The 20,656-nt window shown below is 44.3% G+C and overlaps 1 protein-coding gene across 6 annotated transcripts; it reads left to right on the top strand.

Moving 5' to 3' along the window:
* The first annotated feature begins 667 nt into the window (after positions 1–667).
* On the top strand, positions 668–20,634 carry LOC113011646 (uncharacterized). 6 transcript variants are annotated; one of them, XM_026151248.2, is made up of 20 exons: positions 668–780; positions 957–1,308; positions 6,799–6,882; positions 6,965–7,048; positions 7,391–7,453; positions 10,551–10,649; positions 15,505–15,588; positions 15,893–15,967; positions 16,055–16,138; positions 16,216–16,290; positions 17,964–18,026; positions 18,592–18,675; positions 18,753–18,827; positions 18,896–18,958; positions 19,080–19,142; positions 19,359–19,442; positions 19,523–19,585; positions 19,653–19,700; positions 19,776–19,904; positions 20,053–20,634. In XM_026151248.2, exons 2-20 carry the CDS (start codon positions 978–980, stop codon positions 20,331–20,333), a joined length of 1,932 nt encoding a protein of 643 aa, XP_026007033.1. In that variant the 5' UTR covers positions 668–780; positions 957–977; the 3' UTR covers positions 20,334–20,634. The 6 variants fall into 6 exon arrangements, with proteins under 6 accessions (XP_026007033.1, XP_026007034.1, XP_026007032.2 ...); XM_026151249.2 differs by lacking the exon at positions 668–780 and having other exon boundaries at positions 828–1,308; XM_026151247.2 differs by lacking the exons at positions 668–780; positions 16,216–16,290 and having other exon boundaries at positions 828–1,308.
* Positions 20,635–20,656: the final 22 nt, after the last annotated feature.

Raw genomic sequence — 20,656 nt, 5'->3', positions numbered from 1 at the left:
TCTGTGTCCCTGAGAGCACCATGCAGCCTTCAGTCTCAGCAGGTGTAAGTACAAACTAAACCTTATTTAAACTACACTTTAACTGACCCCTGCTCTCTCCTTTGACTGCCTCTCTTTCATTCTCTTTTTGATGGAGAGCTCTTTTGTCTGTATTCATTTACACTCTTACTGATGTGGATGAATCCCTGAGCAGCGACAGATCAGGTTTTAACACGATTCCTGTCAGCTGCACTTTATTTTGCAAATCACACAACGTGCACACACCTGAGCTGAGCTGCGATTTTGAGTTGTAAGGGCCGCTGTCGTTTGGATGCTAGGTTAAAGTTATTCCGGTTACCCGCCCTCAGGTTCAACGTTATTCCGGTTACCCGCCCTCGGGTTCAACGTTATTCCGGTTACCTGCCCTCGGGTTCAACGTTATTCCGGTTACCTGCCCTCGGGTTCAACGTTACTCCGGTTACCCGCCCTCGGGTTCAACGTTACTCCGGTTACCCACCCTGGTACCGTTGAGTTATTATGGCTCAGTGAGCAGTTATTGCAGCTGTCAGCTGTTTTCTGACGCGCAGGAGGACGTGAGAGCGTAGCTGTTGAAACAGTGCTCGGATTCATAAAGGCTGAAGGTGAACCACAGTTCTTTCTTTCACACTTGGAATTCTTTGCATGATTATCTGGGTTGGAGCATGTGGGAAGCCGTGACTGAGAAAGGTCTGAAAAGCCTTTTTATTGTGAGGCGAATGATTACTGGATGCCAAGTGAGTGCAAGCAGCCTTTCTTCTTTGGGTAAGCTGCTTATGGAGCGCAGGGCTCAGGAGGAAGCGGGTGAAGCTGCTCTGCTTTCGCTCTTATTATTCTTGTTAGTAACACCCACTTTTACAAACTGCAGTTTTGTGTTTTCTGCTTGTTTGTTTTGAATCGTGTTTGTGGGGAGACTCCACCCCCTCGCCCTTGTGCTGAAGGATTTCTGCAGGTGGAGGACAATGGCGAGAAGGTCTGCTGCTCTGTTTCTGCTGCTCTGCTGCTCTGTCAGTCGGGGCCAGTCGGAGGCTTCTGTCCCCCCGCCGGCGGTCATCTCCCAGGCCCTCCCCATCCTCTGGGATGAACTGCGAGGGCTGAAGGAGCTGGTGCTGAGCCTGAAGGCGGAGGAGGTGGGCCGGCGTCAGATCCTGAGGAGGGTGGAGAGCTGGCTGAGGGATGGAGAGGTGCAGGCCGAGCAGCAGAGACGGAGCCTGGAGGGACTGAAGGAGGAAGCGCTCCGACAGGCGGAGGAGCTGAGGGGGAGGGTAGAGGAGCTGGAGGAGCAAAGCAAAGGTGAGGCCTCCTCCGTCACATTAAGTGTCATAGCTGCTCCTCAGACTGAGAGGTGGTGCAGTGAGTTTAGCTGGTGTAGCACAGGTGAGTCCTGCTGTCCTCAGGTAGGCGAAAAACATCAAACTGTTTTGAGCCTAAACAGCAGGAACCTGTTCGTGTATTAATCACTAGAGGCTGTCGCATAACAAGAGGCAGAAGAGGCAAAGCTGGAGCTGTAGGTTGAGAGCTTCGTGTTCGAGCGGGGGGGTCGAAGTTAATAAAGCTTACAAAGGATTCTTGAGAACATTTAACACGTTACTTGATAAAAACTGTCCAGTAATTGAAATCAACAGGAAAACAACTATGCAGGAAGACCACGGAGGACTACAAAATACCAGCAAAAAAAGAATCCCCTATATCGAGCATTGATAAAAAAGAGAACCATGGAAACTGAAAGGAAGTATAAAACTTACAAAAATAAATGAACTAATATAATGAGATCCTGTAAAACAGAGTATTTCATTAAAAGGTTGGAACACAATAAAGATAACACAAGAGATATCTGGAACGTATTAAACAGTGTAATCAAAGATGGATCAGGGAATAACGATGGGTACTTTATAGAGGGACAAGAAGTATTAATAACATGGAAGAGATAGTAAATGGCTTTAATGAATTCTTCGTAAACATAGGGCCAAAACTGGCAGAAGAAATAAAGGTTGATGGGACACTGGTGAAAATACTGAAAGCAATAGAAGCTCAATGTTTTTAAGCGCAGTGGAAGAGAAAGAGATTCATGACATAGAGAACAAAACCAGTACAGACTGGACTGATATTGATATGGTAACAGTAAAGATTGATGGTGTTGTAAAACCATTAAAATATATGTTCAACTTGTCGTTTCAAACAGCGGTTTTGCTAAAGTTATTCCCATTTACAAAACTGGTGAAAGGCATCACTTTACAAACTATAGACCAGTGTCAATACTCTCCCAGTTCTCTAAGATACTGGAAAACTCTTCATAAAAAGATTTGGCAGTTTTGTGGAAAAACATGAATTAATGACAGATGGTGAGTATGGGTTCAGATCAACAGGTCAACAGCTTTGGCACTGATAGATTTAATGGAAGAGATGACAGAACGTGTGGATAATAAGAGGTACGCACTCGTTTTCTTAGATCTAAAGAAGGCGTTTGATGCTGTTAATCATGAAATTCTAATAACAAACTGGAAAAGTACGGGTTTAGGGGAGTGGTTTTGGACTGGGTAAAAATCCATGTAGAGAATAGGCAACAATATGTACAAATAAATGAATATAAATCTAATTTGATGGATATAGCTTGTGGAGTACCTCAAGGTTCAGTACTGGGTCCAAAAATGTTTATTATGTACTTAAATGATATCTGCAGAGTATCGGAGATGTTAAAGTTTGTAATATTTGCAGATGACACAAATATACTGTGTGCAGGTGGGGAATTGCCACAGGTTTTGGAGATGATCACACAGGAATTAACGATATTAAAGAAGTGGTTTGATATAAATAAATTATCATTGAATCTCGATAAAACCAGATTTATGTTGTTTGAAAACCAAAAGAAAAACATCAGTGTAGAAATATGTGTTGACAATGTATGTTTAGAAAGAGTCAATGAAATAAAATATCTTGGGGTGATCATTGACCACGAGCTGGAAGCCACACAGCACTGATGTTCGGGGGAAACTGGCACGGGGCCGTCGTGGGGAAAGCAAAGCACATGTTGGATCAGAACATATGTTATACTGTGCTTTACTACTGCCATATATGAGCTACTGTGTCGAGGTCTGGGTAAACATACAAAAGTAACACACTAACAATAACTATAATACAGAAAAGGGCCATTAGATTAATAATAATGTGGGTACAGGGACCATACAAATGCACTCTTTGTCAAAATGCAAGCTATTAAATTCCAAGACTTGGTGAAGCTTAAAACAGCGCAAATAATGTATAAAGTAAGAAATAAATTGCTTCCAAAAGAAATCTGTAAATGGTTCATAGAAAGAGACGGTGGGTATAACTTAAGAGGGAAGTGGAATTTAAAAATACAAAGTGCTAGAACGACTTTAAAAACGATGTCTATCTCAATTGCAGGAGTTAAATTATGGAACAGTCTAACTGAAGAAATAAAAGAAAGTAAAAACATAAAACAGTTTAAAATATAAAAACCTAATTTTAAATGAGTACAAGAATGAAGAAAACGGGGTTAACCCAGGACGGTGCTGTTGCTGGTAATGGTGTTGTTGTTCTTTTTGTTTGTTTGTTTTTCCATAACTTGTGAATCTGCAAATTTACACATTCTGTCTTTTTCATATGAAAGAAACTGTACTGTGGTGGGGCTTGCTTATTTCTTGTTTTGATTTCTGCATGCTTGGTTTGTTTTGCTTTACTTTTGTTTCATATGTTGTTTGTTTAATTTAAGACTAAAAGAAAATTAAATGAATGAGAGGTCAAACCTGAGGGGGTGGGGACAAATAAGTAAAAAACAAAAGCGCCATAAAACAAGAAGAATGGTGCCTAATGACAGAGTTAATAATACAGACTTTGTAATGTGTCACGTGAAGATTCAGCAGCCAGATGAAGTGTTTACTGGCAACTGACAGTGATAGCGGACATTATCATCACTATTCCAACAATCCTTTCCGCACAGACAAGCATAAACAAACTCGACTATCACTAAATCAAATTTAACACACGTTTGTAATGACGCCAATTCAGTTTACAATAGGGTTCATTCACTCGGTCAGCAGGGGGCAGTATCCTCGTACACTGGGGAGTACACTGCCATTAAACCAACAGAAGAAGAAGAAAACCCCTGCACATGCGCGGTACGGATCGGGAGTTCTGATCTGTCGCTATCTTTTTATTTGTTTTTGTCTACATTATATTAAATGTTTCATTATCGGAAACATTTTAAGAGATACTTGTTATTCTTAACATCTTAACAGATACTCTGACCCGTAACTATCGTAAAATGCTTCGACTGGAAGTAGACACCTTTCGCGCATGCGGGGTACCGATCAGGTTTCCGGTACGGATCGGGTAGCGACAAGCAGAACCGAGTTGTATGTGTGGAGGGACTAGGGATGGGTACCGGTATCCGGTGCCATGACGGCACCGGTTCTGACATAAACGGTAGTAACCAGACCGAAAAGCAGCGCACATTTCGGTGCTTTATTTTCCTGAGCTGTGACACAATCATTTTACGTTTCCGAGGACAGTAGGCGGGTCCAGGTACGTACGTTCTTTTAGAGCACAGCTACAGATTAAAAATGCCCAAGGCGAAGCGGTCAAAAGTCTGGCTGTACTTCACAGCAAAAGATGCAAACTCAGCAGCAACAAGTGCTTTAAGGTGATACTGTGCAAAGGAGGTAACACCTTGAATCCGATGAAACACCTGGCGACGCATAGCGGGTTTTTTTAAAAGCCGAAAAATGCGCCGTATTTGATAGCTTGCTGCGAGACCTCACACCGAGCACATCTACTGCGGTTGGGTTGCCTGTTAACAGACCCGGAGTTAGCAACATCCCCCAAAAACCAGAAGAGGAGAGTCCTGGCCCCTAGCCCTGTCAGTGTAGCAGAAATGATGAGGATGACGATGGCAGCAGCAGCCGTTCTTCTTGTAGCTTAATGTTGTTCGTGTGTAATTTATGTTGAGTAGGCTAACCACGTTGTTGGGGCGACTGTGGCTCAGGGGGTTGGGAAGCGTATCTGTAACTGGAAGGTCGCCGGTTCGATCCCCGGGCTCTCTGTCCTGGTCGTTGTGTCCTTGGGCAAGACACTTTACCCTACCGCCTAGGGGCGGCCAGAGGGACCGATGGCGCGATATGGCAGCCTCGCTTCTGTCAGTCTGCCCCAGGGCAGCTGTGGCTACAACTGTAGCTGCCTCCACCAGTGTGTGAATGCGAGAGTGAATGAATAGTGGCATTGTAAAGCGCTTTGGGTGCCTTGAAAAGCGCTATGTAAATCCAATCCATTATTATTAAATTAATGCATGTAAGGTGAACTAGCAAACATCATCATAGCTACATGCAGCTGTCTTCTTGTTTGATGGCAGATACTCCCTTCACCCTGGCCAAAAAGGCTAAAATGACCAAAGAAAAAGTGGAAAACAGTTAAACATGAGAGGATTTTGGACAAAGTTTGTGTGTTTTTTTCCATTGTTTAAGCACTGCTTCCAGCCAAGAGTGATGCCATATATGCCCCACAGCTGCAGAAAAGGCTAACATTGTTATCTTTTTACAAAAAACAGCTGAACATGAGAGGTTTTTGGACAAAGTTTGTGTTCTCCATTCTTTGAGCACCGTTTGAGCACCGGCACAGTTTCAAAAGTACCAGTTTGGCACCGGTATCGGATAAAACCTAAACGATACCCATCCCTAGGAGGGACAGTAACTGTGTGTGTGTATATGTAAGCATTTAAACACTGCAGAGAGTACAATTAACAGTAACAGTATTGTAGAAATTCATTTCACCCAAACAATAACGTGGCGCACACTGTGACGTCAAAAAAGGCGCACACCTTTGATGCTGCGTTTTCTGCATTTTCTCCGTTTTTCTCGTCCACACGTAAATGCAAAAACGGAGTTTTCAAAAATCTCCACCCTGGCTGGAGTTTTTAAAAATCTCCGTTTTCAGTGACCAAAAACGCCGTTTACATGTGGACGAAAGGTGCAAATGCATAGAAAAATCTGAGTTTTCAAAGATATCCGGGTACGTGTGGACGTAGCCTAAGACTAAAAGAAAATTAAATGAATGAGAGGTAAAGCTTGAGGGGGTGGGGACAAATAAGTAAATACTTCTGCTCCTTTTCAAACAAATAATGGAATGATATTTTGTAATGATTGTGAAAGCACATGTTTGAAATAAAAATGAACTGACCTGAACTCCAGGCCTCGAGGGCCGGTGTCCTGCAGGTTTTAGATCTCACCCTGGGTCAACACACCTGAATCACCTGATGAGTTCATTACCAGGCCTCTGGAGAACTTCAGGACATGTTGAGGAGTTCATTTAAAAATTTGAATTGGGCACATCTAAACCTGCAGGACGCCGGCCCTCGAGGCCTGGAGTTGGACATCTGTGCGTTAGAGGGACTGAAGCCTGCATGCAAAACCTCTGCAGGATAAACAGGTTAGTTTGTACTGCGATGGTTTAAAGCAAAGAACAGTGTGTGACTGGTGCACAGTCTAATACAAAGACAGCATGAACAGCAGACTGTCAGTGTAGAGGATGGACAACTCACGAAACATCTGCTCACATCTGGTTAAATCCAGGTGTCTGCTGGAGCTCTCAGCATTTCCAACAGTATCTGTACTTCTACTTAAGTACAGAACGTGAGTACTTATGCCATCTCGTCTGGGTCTGGTCAGAGTCCCGTTCTGGATCCAGGACCGAACCTGGCCTGGGTTCGGTCCTGGATCAGATTCTTCGGCCTCTAAGTCCGAGGTGGTTCTGATGTCCTGTGTCGTCCCTCAGCTCGAGCCGCCGACGTGTCGACACTTCAGTCCAGGCTGAACAGCAGCGAGCGCTCGACGGACGACCTGAAGAAGAAGAACTCGGGTGAGTCTCGGACCCTCGTCGTCACCTGAGCAGCGGCTCGCAGGTTTGTGGACCTTACACTGGGTTACTGCTGTGTCTGCAGCTCTGGCGGCGGAGCTGCCGTTCCTGCAGACGAGACTGAGGGCGAGCGAGAGCACCGTGGAGCAGCTGAGGAGGAAGAACGCAGGTCATCATCATCATCAAGCACTCACTGTTTGGTGACTTAGTTCTAATTTCATAGATTAACCAACTTTTCTTTGAAGCAGGAAGTCCCACTGACGGTATTTAAAGATGGACATAAAGGGTGTACATCTTTTATATACAGTCTGTGGCTGTGAGCCAGACTTATGATGAAAAACAGGAAGTTGTGTTTCTACTGACTGGTGACGCTGTGTGGCCACTGGGGGGCGCTGCTCACACTGACATTCAGTTGTACTTCCTCAGAAAAATTTCAGACTAAAAGTCTCCACCATTTTATTTTGTCAAGCAGTTGTGTGTAAACTTCCTGTGTGTGTTTGCTCGTTTTCAGTGTTGGCGGCCAGACTGTGTAACACCGAGAGTCTGATGGAGGAGCTGAGGCAGCAGATCTCAGGTCAGATTCGCTTCCTGTCCTGCTGACTCGAGGGTCGGCTTAAAAAATCACCTTTAAAAAGCTCCCGATAAAGCTCTGATAAAGACAAACTAGAATGTTCCAACTACAGGCCAATAAGTGTATTAAATGTAGATTACAAATTGTTTACGTCAATCATAGCACGGAGACTTGAAGGGATCATCCCAAGGATAATAAACCTAGATCAAACTGGATTTGTTAGGTCGCGCCAAACCCATGATAGTGTTAAGAGAACTCTGCAAATTATTAGACATATTAATTTAAATAAAATACCAGCTATATTATTGAGTCTAGTTGCTGAAAAAGCTTTCGACTCCTTGAGATGGGAATTTTTATTCCAAGCAATGCTTAGATTTGGGTTTAATGGGTCCATCATCACTATATTGAGGGCCTTGTATAATAGCCCAACTGCAAAAATAAAGATTAATGGTGAACTTTCAGATGCTTTTAAGCTTGAAAGGTCCACAAGACCCACTGAGTCCACTCTTATTTGCTATTTTTATAGAGCCATTGGCTCAAAGGATTAGGCAGAATGGTAACGTAAAAGGGATTAATATCGCTGGAAGTGAGCAGAAATTGGCCTTGTTTGCAGATGATGTTTTGGTTTACTTATCAAAACCTACCGAATCACTTATGGAGCTCATGTCAGTGTTAAAGGAGTATGGGCTATACTTGGGATATAAATTGAATATACAAAAAACACAAGTTCTTAGTAGCTTTTATAGCCCCCCCCCCCCCCCCCCCCCCCCAAATCTGCTCAACAAATACAAACTAAGCTGGGACAAAAGAACTATCAAATATCTGGGCATAAATTTATCAATGGATATAACCAGTTTGGAAGAAATCAACTACTCCCTACTTAAAAAAGATATCATGCTAGATATTAGCAGATGGTCATTAATCCCTTATCTAAGCATCTCTTCTAGAGTGGACATCATAAAAATGAATATGCTCCCAAAGATATTGTACTTATTCCAGTCTGTTTCTATAGAAAACCCTGATAGATACTTTGTAGAGTGGGATAGGACCCTCTCAAGATTTATATGGGCAAGGCAAGGCAAATTTATTTGTATAGCACAATTCAACAACAAGGTGATTCAAAGTGCTTTACAGAGACATTAGAAACAAAAACAAATAAAAAGTATGATTTAAAATTGATTAAAACAAGCAAACAAACTAACTAACTAAACACACACATTTCACACCTGTTCGCGCGATCTGAACCCTTATCGTAAGGGGAGCTACCAGTCCTTCTGTGGACGAGCTACTTTCTATTTTAAATTCCCTGAATTTAAAATACTCTCTAGACCCAGCTGGGGAGCTACCCAGAGCTCTAACCCACTTAACAAACAAGCAAACAAACAAAACAGTATGTAAAATCAAAACAGATAAAATCAGAACAGTAGATAGTTAATGTAAGTTTTGAAATTTAAGCTTAACTAATTAACAAACAAACAAAACAGTATATAAAATCAAAACAGATAAAATCAGGGTAAAAAGCCAAGAGTTAAGTTCAAAACACTTCAGCTTCCCAAAGATAAAGGAGGATTAGGCTTCCCTTGCCTACAGGACTACTACAGGGCAACACAAATAAGAAATCTGGTGGGCTGGTGTAAACCTGGATACTGTTCAAGATGGAAGGAAGTGGAATTGTCCTTGGGAGGTAATTTTCCTGTCGGGGCACTGATAGGAGATCCTTCAGAGTTACGACTCCTGGGAGACCCGGGCAACCCTTGGATAGTAAGTTCAATAAAAATATGGGAAAGAGTACTTAAAAAGTACCAATTAAACCAGAGGGCCGGATTCCTTAAATGGTTTGCATATGACCCAGAATTTTTGCCTAGCAAGATCGACTCGACATTCAAAACATGGGCAAATAAAGGTCTCACCACATACAGTACCTTGTTGAAAAATGGAAAAGTGATGAGTTTCCAAGACCTTAAGAAAAAATTCGGGTTGCAAAATCAAGATCTTTATTTAGATATTTGCAACTGAGGGACTTCCTGAATAAAAAGCTAAAAAATTCTCAGTTATCGACTGGGAATGAAGAGATTATAAATATATTCGAGAACGCGTATAGAGATGCACCCTATCAAAAAATTATTTCCAAATTATATTGTTCACTGATCAATCTATGGGGTCATGATACAAGATATGTTAAAGGAAGATGGGAAACGGAGAGCAATCTATTCCTAACAGGAGAGGAATGGGATGGGTTTGTAGGCAGCAGTGGTCAGTAACAAGCTCCCCCTCGTGGAGGGAATTCAGCTGGAAGAATGTATTTCGTTATTTTATTACCCCAGCCCAAAAATCTCAGAATACAACATGCTGGAGGCATTGTGGACATGCAACATCAAATCATTTCCACATTTTTTGGGAAGGTCCCCGTGTGGTTCCATTTTGGAAGGAAATACATAAGGACAAGGTCATGGAAACAATCTTCCAAAAGAAAATACAATTTCATTTTGCATTGTTGTACCTAGGCAACCTAGAGAGTCTTAATCTATGCAAACCGGATAAGTATTTGTTCAGTGTGCTGTCGGTAGCTTGCAAAAAGGCCATAACTCGCCTTTGGATTAAAGAGGATATTCCTACCATAGATGGATGGATTGATGTGATATATAATATTTTTGTTATAGAAAGACTAACTTTTAGGCTAAAGTGCCAGGCGGACTCATTTGAAGAATATTGGTTGAAATGGTTGAAATATGTACAAAATGGGAGGTCCGATTTTGTATAATGTCATTGTATTTCTTGGTTTGTTTGTTTGTTCTTGTGTTTTGTTTGGTCTTGTTTTGGTCCGTTTGTCTCTTCTGTTGTTGTTCGCTTTGGTTTTGCTTTCCCCCTCACGGTGATTAAATTGAATTTGTTGTACATGTTGTATAAATAAGAAAACTAATCAAACATAAATTTAAAAAAATTAATAAAAAGCTCCCGTCTGAGATTTTTAAAGGTGATTTTTATAATTGATGCTGAATGTTTAAACCATCACCACCGGGGGCGCTATTGTTTTCCGACTAAAATTTCATTTTGTCCCCGCCCACCTGAGCGTTTAATGTTGCATGTCGACACTTTGCAGAGTTTCCGGCCTCCAACGCCTCGTCTCTGACGCCTGACATGTTGGAGCTGGAGGCTCGACTGGGCGCCCGTCTGGAGGAGCTGAGCGCTGACGCTGAAGGTGAGTCAGCTGATCAGCTGTTCATGTGCAGAGTGACGCTGCCGGGTGGGCGTGTTGTTTGCAGCTCTGCGGGGTGGACTGAAGTCGCTGCTGCAGCTCAGCTCCTCACCAGGTGCAGCATCCGTTCGTCCTGCAGGGAATGATTTCACATCAGAGTTCAGAGAGATTTCATTTCATTCAACTTTATTGATCCCGAAGGAAACCGGGTTAAGGTGTCGGCGTTCCAGCGCCACCTTACCCTTCAGACCGTACATTATGCAAACATCACATAAAGAAGACCGGTCAGAGAGGAAGAATGATGGAAATACACAATATGAGGAAAGACGAGGAGAAAAACGAACTCAGACTGAGCTCCTGAAGGGAGAACAGGAAAAACTCCTCAATTGTTGTTCTAGTTTCAGCCTCGGAGCTTCCAGCTGGTGGAGGAAGCTCGTGATTGTTTGGGTTTAGGGCGAACAACTGCATGTCCATCACTGGTCCCAATTCAGTGTTATTCACAACAACGGTCGCCTCACTTTTGTTTCCCACTGTGCAAGAATTTGCAGGCTAGTTTAGGACACATTATTTCACAGTGAACCTCTCTATCAAACTTTGCTGCCACACCGCCCCCCCCGGCCTGTGCTTCGAGGTTTCTGGTAGTTAGAATGACTCGGGGGTGTTGATTCATTTAAACTAACATAATCATCCTGCTGCAACCAGGTTTCTGTAAGGCAGAGTAAATCAATTTGTTGATCAATTATTAAGTCATGTACTAACAGAGACTTGGAGGAGAGAGACCTAATATTTAATCATCCACATTTCACTGTTTTACTCTTTGGTTCAGATGTGGATACTGTATTGTTCTTTCTTTGTGTTTATGTTTAAGTTGTTTGTTGCTGGTTTTTAGTTTGTTTTTCGTCTGTTTGGGAGCTGACACAGTCTCTATGGTATGGAAGCCCGTTTCCGCCACTGAATAAAAAACAAAACAAAAACAGCTAGTATCCATAACTCAAAATTTCGAGTTACTTTTCTCAAAATTTCGAGTTAGCTCTCCCAATCAAAAATATATGTGAATGAGGTCGCTTTCTTGTTACCCGGAAGCATATGGCGCAGAGGAACGCGCTCTCAAAAACGGATCCCAACAAATTGGCGCTTTCGCGAGTACGTTTGCTGATAGTAACACCATGTGATTCAGCTAATAACACGGGGATTTCATCATTTGTGAAGCCAGGCTGAAAACACTCAGCAATCTCTGCATTCACGACTGGATGTAATACCGGTAGCTTAGCTGTAGCATTTGTAGCTGAGGGCTTCAGCTTCCAGGTAACAAGGAAATGACATCATTCACGTAGATTACTGATTGGCAGCGCTAACTCGAAATTTCGATTTATTAACTCAAAATTTTGAGAAAAGCAACTCGAAATTTTGAGTTATGGATCTTTTTTTTTTTTAAGTGGCGGAAATGGGCTTCCATACTATGGAGATGGGTTTTGGGGGTTAGCAGGAGGAGAGAAGCTGCAGAGAGGCGTGTAAGACTGCAACTCTGCTTCCTGGTCCCAACTCTGGATAGTCATATTTTGGGGGGTTTGGTGTTGTCCTTGGGTCATTTTTGTCCTCTAAAGAAATCTTTTGCTATCAAAAATGTGTTTTTTATTCATCAAATGGTCTGAAAATAACAGACGTTATTCATTACTATGCTATGCATGATTGGAATAAGTTTTAAGTAATTTGATTTATTTATGGGATTTTTATTGGATTTTATAACATTGGTGGTCCTCGTAGGACAAAAATGACCCCAAAGTACAAAGTGTTGCAAAGAGCTGTATTTTCACAACATACTGCTTTCATACATCTTTGATCTTGGATCACTGATGTGTGGGGTCAAGCACTGGTCATAACAACAACAACAGGCAGCACAATGAGGAGGCAGGTGCTCTATATTCAATGAAATTTTATTTATACAGCACCGAATCACAACAACAGCCGCATCAAAGTGTTTCGTATTGTAAGGTAGACTCTACAATAATACATACACAGAAAGTATGCTCACAAGCCTCCATTGCACTGGAGATTTGCATACTTTGATGAGCATACTTTTTTTTACCATGTTGTGCAAAGCAATGACCAGTAGGACAAAGCACATATTGTCCTCTAGTATAATGAGGAGGGAGAATCAATGTTCAGGAAGATCCAGGGTTAGAAGATATAGAAAATATTGTCAATATTTAGAGCACATGCTACCCTTTCTCTGAAAAAGCACATCAGCCACCTGCAGAAGTGGAAGAAGGCTGTGAAGTGAAGAAAAGTGATGAAGAATCTGAACTATGTTCAAGTAGGTTCTCAGGCATCCAGGACATGGTAGTCTGAGGAGCTTGGAGAGAAAGTGACTGGGCTTCTTGAAGTTTCTTGAATTTTCAGAATGTGAAACTGAAATAGAAGATGTGTCAGAGGACTACACATCATCCATTTCAATTATGATGAAGACAAAGAATCAAGCAGGAAAGAGGAATCAGCTGAGACAGAGGAATATTTGCAGTAACGTGAGGAAACACTGATCTGGTCTTCTAACCTTCCCAGTGACAGACGATGCCTGACTCTCTCATGTGCCTCAGAGAAAGATGATCTACCACAGTCCAAGCACATGTGCCAGGTCCCATACTCCTTCAGTGGCTTTTCTACTCGAGTACTGAAAGCATTATACACAGTGTATTCTGCTTGTATTCTGCTTTTTAACGTTCACATGCCAATGGATGCATCAGAGACCAAGTTGGGGTTCAGTAACTTGCCCAAGGACACCTTGGTAAGAACTCCAGACTAGAGCACACAGAGATTGAACCAACAACCATCCAATTAGCAGATGACCTGCTCTACAGCCAACTCAATGATGAACAAGGAGGGACAACAAGAGAGGAAGAAAAATGGACCGAATGCAGCTGTAGGCATATGTGGGTGTGTTGATTCTTACTGCCGTGCATCCAGTAGAGTCGCTACGGCCAGTTTATGACATCCTGAGTCTGGTAGAGAAGTTTTCATGCTGACACAAGATTAATCATAGAAGCACAAAAAGGACATAATTTCTTGATAAAGACACAATAGATGATCGTCGTTCATGACACAAACGTGCTCCCATGAGGTGTATGGAACAAGTGGGTGTTCCTCCTGCTGTGATGTAAGATCCTGGTACTGATGTGACTGTATGAGCACCAAGTCCCCTTCAGAGGACTCTGTCCCCTCCAACAGAACATCCAAGTAAACCAGGGAGCTATGAGATAAAAACATGAGCAGCATGTGATGCAGGTCCAGCTGTACATGGAACATGCTCGTGTACGATGGCAAACCGTCTGTCCTGCAGTCAGGACACGCGAGTTGTCCCTAACATTGCAGGTTTCCAAAAGAAAACAATCACCAGTAACAGCTTGTTTACTGTATATGACCCTTGGCCTGCAACTGCAGAAAGAAAGCTGTCCATGATGGGACCAGTGCAGAGGAATGAACCTGAGCTTCCTCCTGCACTTGGGTCAAATATGGACACGCCTTTGTCCTCATGAAAGTTTGCCTTCACTCAGACTCATGCCCTGGTGTTCCTACCATGCCAAAATATAGAAAACTGTCAGGCAATGAGTTGGAATAAAGTTGAATAAAACCTTGAAACACAGAGATGGATGATATTTTATACTTGTTGCTTTTATAAACAGTCAAAGCAAACGGGGTCATTTTTGAGCCCAGAGGACAACAGATGTGATTATTTGCTGCCAGTAAAAAACTTGAAGTAGTTTAAAAACAGCTTTCTAAATTAACTTTGACATAAACCCGTCTGTGATCATCTGTTAAAGCAACCGACTCTGGTTGTGAAACAATAATCACAATAACTGATGATTTAATTTATTTTTTACCCAAAAACAAAGAAAAAATTCATTTTTATGAGGTTTTTTATCAGATTTAAATTTGAAATGGAATAAAAAAAAATGTGTCAAAATGTTTGAATTAAGTTTTAATAAAAAGTAGGGAAAAATCCACTTCATATTAATTAAGTATCAATCAAAGCAGATGGGGACATTTTTGACCCCTGAGGACCACAGGTGTGTGGAAATCGGGAGGACATTATGAGGGTTAATAAATGTGTCCAAAGTGGGATGGAGCAGCTCTCATAATCCTATCAATTCTAGCTCTCCCGTTGCAGAGTTGTGAGCTTCTCCATGATTTTATCCAGACTGTGTTCAGTTAACAGTGTGAGTGCTCGTGGGATTTTGAGCAGCTGTAACAGGTTTTCATTATTCGTCGATACGCCAGGGCCGAGCAGCTCCAATCAGCAGGAAGCCCGTTATCACAGCCCAGAACAGGTCGATGTCTTCAATGTCCTCCTCTGAGAGTGTTGGCAGACACACGATGCGCCGGTGTCGTGCCAATCCGGCAGCGCACGTTCCTGCAGGAGGATCAGGCTCCCAGCACCCAGGTTTCTCATCGAGAGGGTGTTAGTAGTGTTTAGAGACCAGTTGATCAAATCCATAATTCCTTGTTATTCTTAGAGAACACGCGGAGAGCGTCTCCGAGATGAGACGAAGATAAGGGAGAGGAGACCGGAGAAGATGCGACTGCCTCCGCCGAGAGCCAGGAGAGAAGATTAGAAAAACACAATTAAGTTAATTCTCACCGTTGTGTGCATGAAACTGAGACGGAAGTACGCCGTGAGATTTATAGTCTGATGCAGCAAGACGCACAGAGAAACGAGCGCCAGCGTGTTTATGTTACTGCGAGGAAGCAAACACGTTCACGGAGAGCATCTCTGCGAGTGCTCGTGTCCGTAGATTACTGTTGAAGCCGTTCGTCATCAAACATGTTTCACCGACCCTCCATCGCTTTTGTTCTCACATTTCAGTGGAGTCGGCGGAGGTTTCGGCGCTCGGCAGCAGGCTGAGTGAGGCTGAACGCCGCTTGGATGAGCTGCACACACAAACCTCAGGTGAGTCGGTCCACAGGTGTGAGTTACCTGCAGCAGCTGCAGCTGACCTCAGAGCTCACCTTTCCAGATGTTCACCAACCTGTTTGTTTCATCGGTGTTGGCTGGATCCAGATGTTGTGTCCAATGATCAGATCTGTCTGCTGTAACACGATAAACTGCGTCCGTGTCGACTGGAGAGCGTGTCCCTCAGACAGCTGCTGAAGACGTGTGAAGGACGCGCTCCAGTCCTGTGTTCATAAACGAGCTCTGATCCAGTAAAGGTGAAGAGTTTCTGCATAACTGGGATCGTCTCCTCCCCTCTCAGCTGTCACAGCCTCGTGGGAAGAAAACCTGTTGGCTGTGAAGAGTCAGGTGCAGCAGCTGGAGCTGACCGGCACAGGCAAGTCAGGTGATCTGAGGGTGCAACATGTGACAGCATGCAGCTGCTCTCAGTTTACCTGTGATGTGTTTCCTGTGCTGTTTCCAGCTCAGACCGACTCAGTGAAGCAGCTGCAGCTTAAACTAAACTCCACAGAGCATCAGATCCACGAGCTGCAGACTGAAACATCAGGTAAGTGAATGAAATCTCCGGTGAAAGGAAGCGTATGTGTGTGAGGGCCCTTTGTTTGTCTACTGTTCACGTTTCAGATCAAAGCTCCAAACTGACGAAGCTGCAGACAAACGTGAGCGCGAGCGCGAGCCTGCAGGGCAACCTGAACACAGGTACAGCTGTCAGAGAGCACGCAGTGAGAATCGCTCTGAGCACGCTCACAGCTGCTGTTTCTGTTTAGAGATGTTCACCAGGCTGAGAGACAAACAGCTGGAACAGCTGCTGTCTGAGCACACAGGTAACACACTCTGACTTTGACTTCATCCTGAACCGAGCTGGTTCTCAGAGGAACTCTTCATGGCTCCGTCACACTACAGTAAAAAAGGCGGAACTCTTTTGTGTCTGGGAACATTTGGTGCTGCCCACGTCGCATTCACTAAGTGGCTGTAAACTGGTCAGCCTGAGGTCGAGTGCTCCGCCTCGGTGCGAGCACTTTGCCTCACAAGGTGACTGCACAGGGCGGAGCCAGCAACCGTGATTTGACTGACACAGTCATCATCACACTGGTGAAGGTTATTTCCAGTTCATCTCAGTCTGCTGAATATTGCAACTCTTAGCGCTTCTTGATGCACCAAGATGGCAGCTGACTGCGAGCGGTCGCATATTTGAAGCATTTCTAAGGAAACGAGATCCCAAGTTCATCTCACATGGCCGCAGTACGGCAAACACAGTTTCCTGCCTGGTCTGGTGATATCGTCTTATTCATATTCATCCAACATCTGACTTTGTGTACGAAAACTGTAGTTTATCCTCACATTTAGATTTAGCTGTTCGAACTTCACTGTAGGATTTGTGTTTGCATAGATAAAGCGTGTGTGCGCGCCTGCGTGCGTGCGTCAGCATGATCTGGTGAAAGCTGCGTGGCCTGACCATGTTTCACTCTGTTACCTGCTGGGGTGCAGAAGGACGAAGCGTCCTCCTGGAACAGTAAAGTCTGCCCAGAAACAGCCCGGCTGGGCGCTGTAACTGAAAAGATACAGAGAGTTTGTGCGATGCTATTAAAGGGACGCTGCAACGCTCAGAAGAGTGTACTTCAGACACACACTCGGACACACACACTGGTTCAACACAAACTCAGCAACGTAGCTGTGCGGAGCTCAGACCTACACTGGCACCACCAAACAGCCACAACATAGAAGAGCCACCTCCACGGGACAAGACATGGAAGTCCATCTGCATCTAAAGGTCAAAGGTCACTCTTTCGAGGATGCCAATGTTCACATGTTGGACAGAGAAGACAGACGGTTTGAAAGAGGAGTGAAAGAAGCATCTGTGTTCACTGTGAACAACAGTCTTTGAACGCAGGGCGGGGCTTACGACACCATCTGTCTGCCATCTATAATCCAGTCTGAGATCCTTCCCAGACGCCTTAACGCCCACTCACATCCTCACCTCAGGAAATCACATGATAGGGTGGGGCCAGGTCTCATCCTGGCTGATTGGGACCCACACCTGTTTTCACACCTTGGTTTGTGTGATTAGGTAGAGGATCAATAGTTGGTCCACGACCCTCTCAGGGACTCTCCACCATTTGACCCTAGGACTGAAGAAGCTTTTTGGAAGTCCAGACGCTTCTGTTTCAGAGCTGCTTCGATCACACTGATCAACAACGATTTTGAACAAGTTGCTATTTGGATCAGTTTAGTTTAATGGGATACTTTAGTCATGTGTGCCCACCTTTGATTGTAAACCTTCATACAGCCAGAGCAGAGAGAAACATTCAGTCATGTAAGGATCTAACAAGGTTCCCTGAAGAACCATCAACCGTGTTTACTTTACTTTGCAGAGATTATGAACCAACTGAGAGATGGTGAAAAACGGCTGGAACAGCTGAAGGCTGAGCACACAGGTAACACACGAAGCTTTCAGACTGGCATGTTGTACAAATGCTCATGCGATACATGAACGTTACATCCACACAAACAGAGTGAAGTGTTGCAACTTTATGTAGCAAACACTGAACTTTGAAGCTGAAACTGAAGAAAATTTTAATGCTTCCCTGGAAGCTTCAACAGTTTCAGTAATGAATAAATAAGATTTATTTTGAAAATCCTCTGATTTACCGTCGGTATAAACAGTGAGTTTGGACGCTGACAGAATGATGAGATAAAACAAACGGCTCCTCCTCCCAGTGCTTTGATTGGTCGACACTGACAAAAATGATTGTGTGGTGTTGACGATTCAGACTGAGATGAAAACTGAGCATGTTGATCACTCTGTGGACACATACGTGCTGGTGATTGTTGCAGCATCTGTCTCCGTTTCAGTTTAACAACATTCAGGCCAGACACACTCAGGATCATCTCCCAGGACAGAGATCGGAGTGTCGTCTGCGTCTAAACAGAGACTAACCTGTCATTCACACTCGATGTGTCGCTGTCAGACCTGTGATGTGTTTCCTGTGCTGTTTCCAGCTCAGACCGACTCAGTGAAGCAGCTGCAGCTTAAACTAAACTCCACAGAGCATCAGATCCACGAGCTGCAGACTGAAACATCAGGTAAGTGAATGAAATCTCCGGTGAAAGGAAGCGTATGTGTGTGAGGGCCCTTTGTTTGTCTACTGTTCACGTTTCAGATCAAAGCTCCAAACTGACGAAGCTGCAGACAAACGTGAGCGCGAGCGCGAGCCTGCAGGGCAACCTGAACACAGGTACAGCTGTCAGAGAGCACGCAGTGAGAATCGCTCTGAGCACGCTCACAGCTGCTGTTTCTGTTTAGAGATGTTCACCAGGCTGAGACGTGGAGACAAACAGCTGGAGCAGCTGCTGTCTGAGCACACAGGTAACACACGAAGGTTAACGTCACACCTTTGTACCAACTGTAGACATTTTAAAGCAAAGCGGAAACTGAGAACCTGTTTAGAAATTCTGTGTGAACGATGACAAAGTGGTTTGTTGTGCAGCCGTGGATGTCAGATTGAGATCCTCTGAGACACAGCTGGAACAGCTGGACACTCGTGCTGCAGGTACCGTCATCAGCTCCTACCTGAGGTTTCAAGAGTCGCTCATTAAAGCTCTCAGTCAGACATGAAGTGACACTGAGGTGACGCGTAGCACCCTACACACCACTGTTTATTGTTGCTGTTGCTCAGCTTGCAGAGCAGATGTTTACAGCTGAAGACGCAGATGAAGGTCGGGGTCTCATTTGTTCTGCAGGTCATTAAAATAAAAACTGTTTTCAGGCCGTGACATCGAGCTGTTGGCCACGAAGCTCAGACTGAACGTCACCAAGCGGCAGGTGGACGAGCTGACGACACAAAACACAGGTGACCTCTGTTACGTTGCCGGACTGTCGGGAGGTCTGATGGCGTTTATCCGAGTTCACAGTGTCACGCTCTGTTTTCAGTGCGAGCCGCTGAGCTGGAGTCTGTTTCGGACCGACTGACGGCGGCACAGAGACGCGCTGATGGTAACGAACGACCTCGAAGCTTTCTGCGTCCGATTAACTTGAATCACATCTGAATGTTTTCTCTCAGAGCTGCAGGTCAGGCTGAACCAGCTGAGCGCCTCGTCCGAGGAAGCAGGTCAGCCACGCCTGCGGCACTTTAGATGTCCTCACCAGCCAGTTGTGGGTTAAACATCACATCTGTCTCTTCTAGGTGAGCTCAGGGTGGCGTTTTCAGCCGGTCTGACCGATTCAGGGTCAGTGGGACCGTTTGATGAAGAAACAACTCTGATCTTCTCCAAAATCATCACCAACATTGGCGAAGCCTACAACCAGACAGCAGGTAGAGCGTGCCGCCCACATGACGCTGAAATATTCAGCTCCACGTAACATATGTTTGACTGCAGAATTATATTAATATTGTCAAAGGTGGAGGGGGTGGAGCTCCTCCCTGAGGTGCTTGTCTGATTAACACCTGTGCTGGTCCTCAGGTGTTTTCACGGCTCCTGTCAGCGGACTGTACGTCTTCAGCTTCACGGCTGCAGATTACCTGAAAGGCTACATGGGCCTGTACCTGTACAAGAACGACAAGCCGATCGTCTTCAGCCTCGACCTGAACGACCACGGCGGCTACGCCTCCACAAGCAACGCCGTGTGTCTGCAGCTAGAGGAGGGCGACCGGGTGCACCTCGGCCTGCCGGCCAGCTACCGCCTCTATGACGACTCGCGAAACTTCAGCGTGTTCTCCGGCTTCCTGCTGTTCCACCTGTGATGGCGACGTCCTGGGATGCACCCAGATTATCCAACCTTTGTACGGCAGAGCGAACAGGAAGTGGGATGAAAGAGGCCACGCCCTTAATAACGCAAACTTTACTCTTTACTCTTTAATATAACGTAAAGCGGAGGAAATGATCCTGTAAACAGGTTTAACGAGTCTCACTGCTGCTGTTTCTGCTCCAGTGATCATTTCATGGAAAAGTCTCAGGAGGAGCGTGATTTTAGCCCCGCCCCTGTGAATGTAGCAGTCAGTGAAATAGCGTTCTCGTCTATCGATCAATAAAGTTTTAACAGACCTGCTGATTCTTGTTTGTTCTG

The sequence above is a fragment of the Astatotilapia calliptera genome, chromosome 19 (genome assembly GCF_964374335.1).
Source record: "Astatotilapia calliptera chromosome 19, fAstCal68.1, whole genome shotgun sequence".
NCBI lineage: Eukaryota > Metazoa > Chordata > Actinopteri > Cichliformes > Cichlidae > Astatotilapia > Astatotilapia calliptera.
Note: the sequence above shows the minus strand (reverse complement) of the source record. Positions and strands in the feature narration are given on the sequence as shown.

Excerpts from the sequence above, each read along its gene's own strand:
- LOC113011646 (XM_026151248.2), top strand. The coding sequence starts at position 978 with ATGGCGAGAAGGTCTGCTGCTCTGTTTCTGCTGCTCTGCTGCTCTGTC. Across the intron at positions 16,291-17,963 it reads GCAGGGCAACCTGAACACAG|AGATTATGAACCAACTGAGA; the intron begins GTACAGCTGTCA and ends TTTACTTTGCAG. Across the intron at positions 19,701-19,775 it reads CGCCTCGTCCGAGGAAGCAG|GTGAGCTCAGGGTGGCGTTT; the intron begins GTCAGCCACGCC and ends TGTCTCTTCTAG.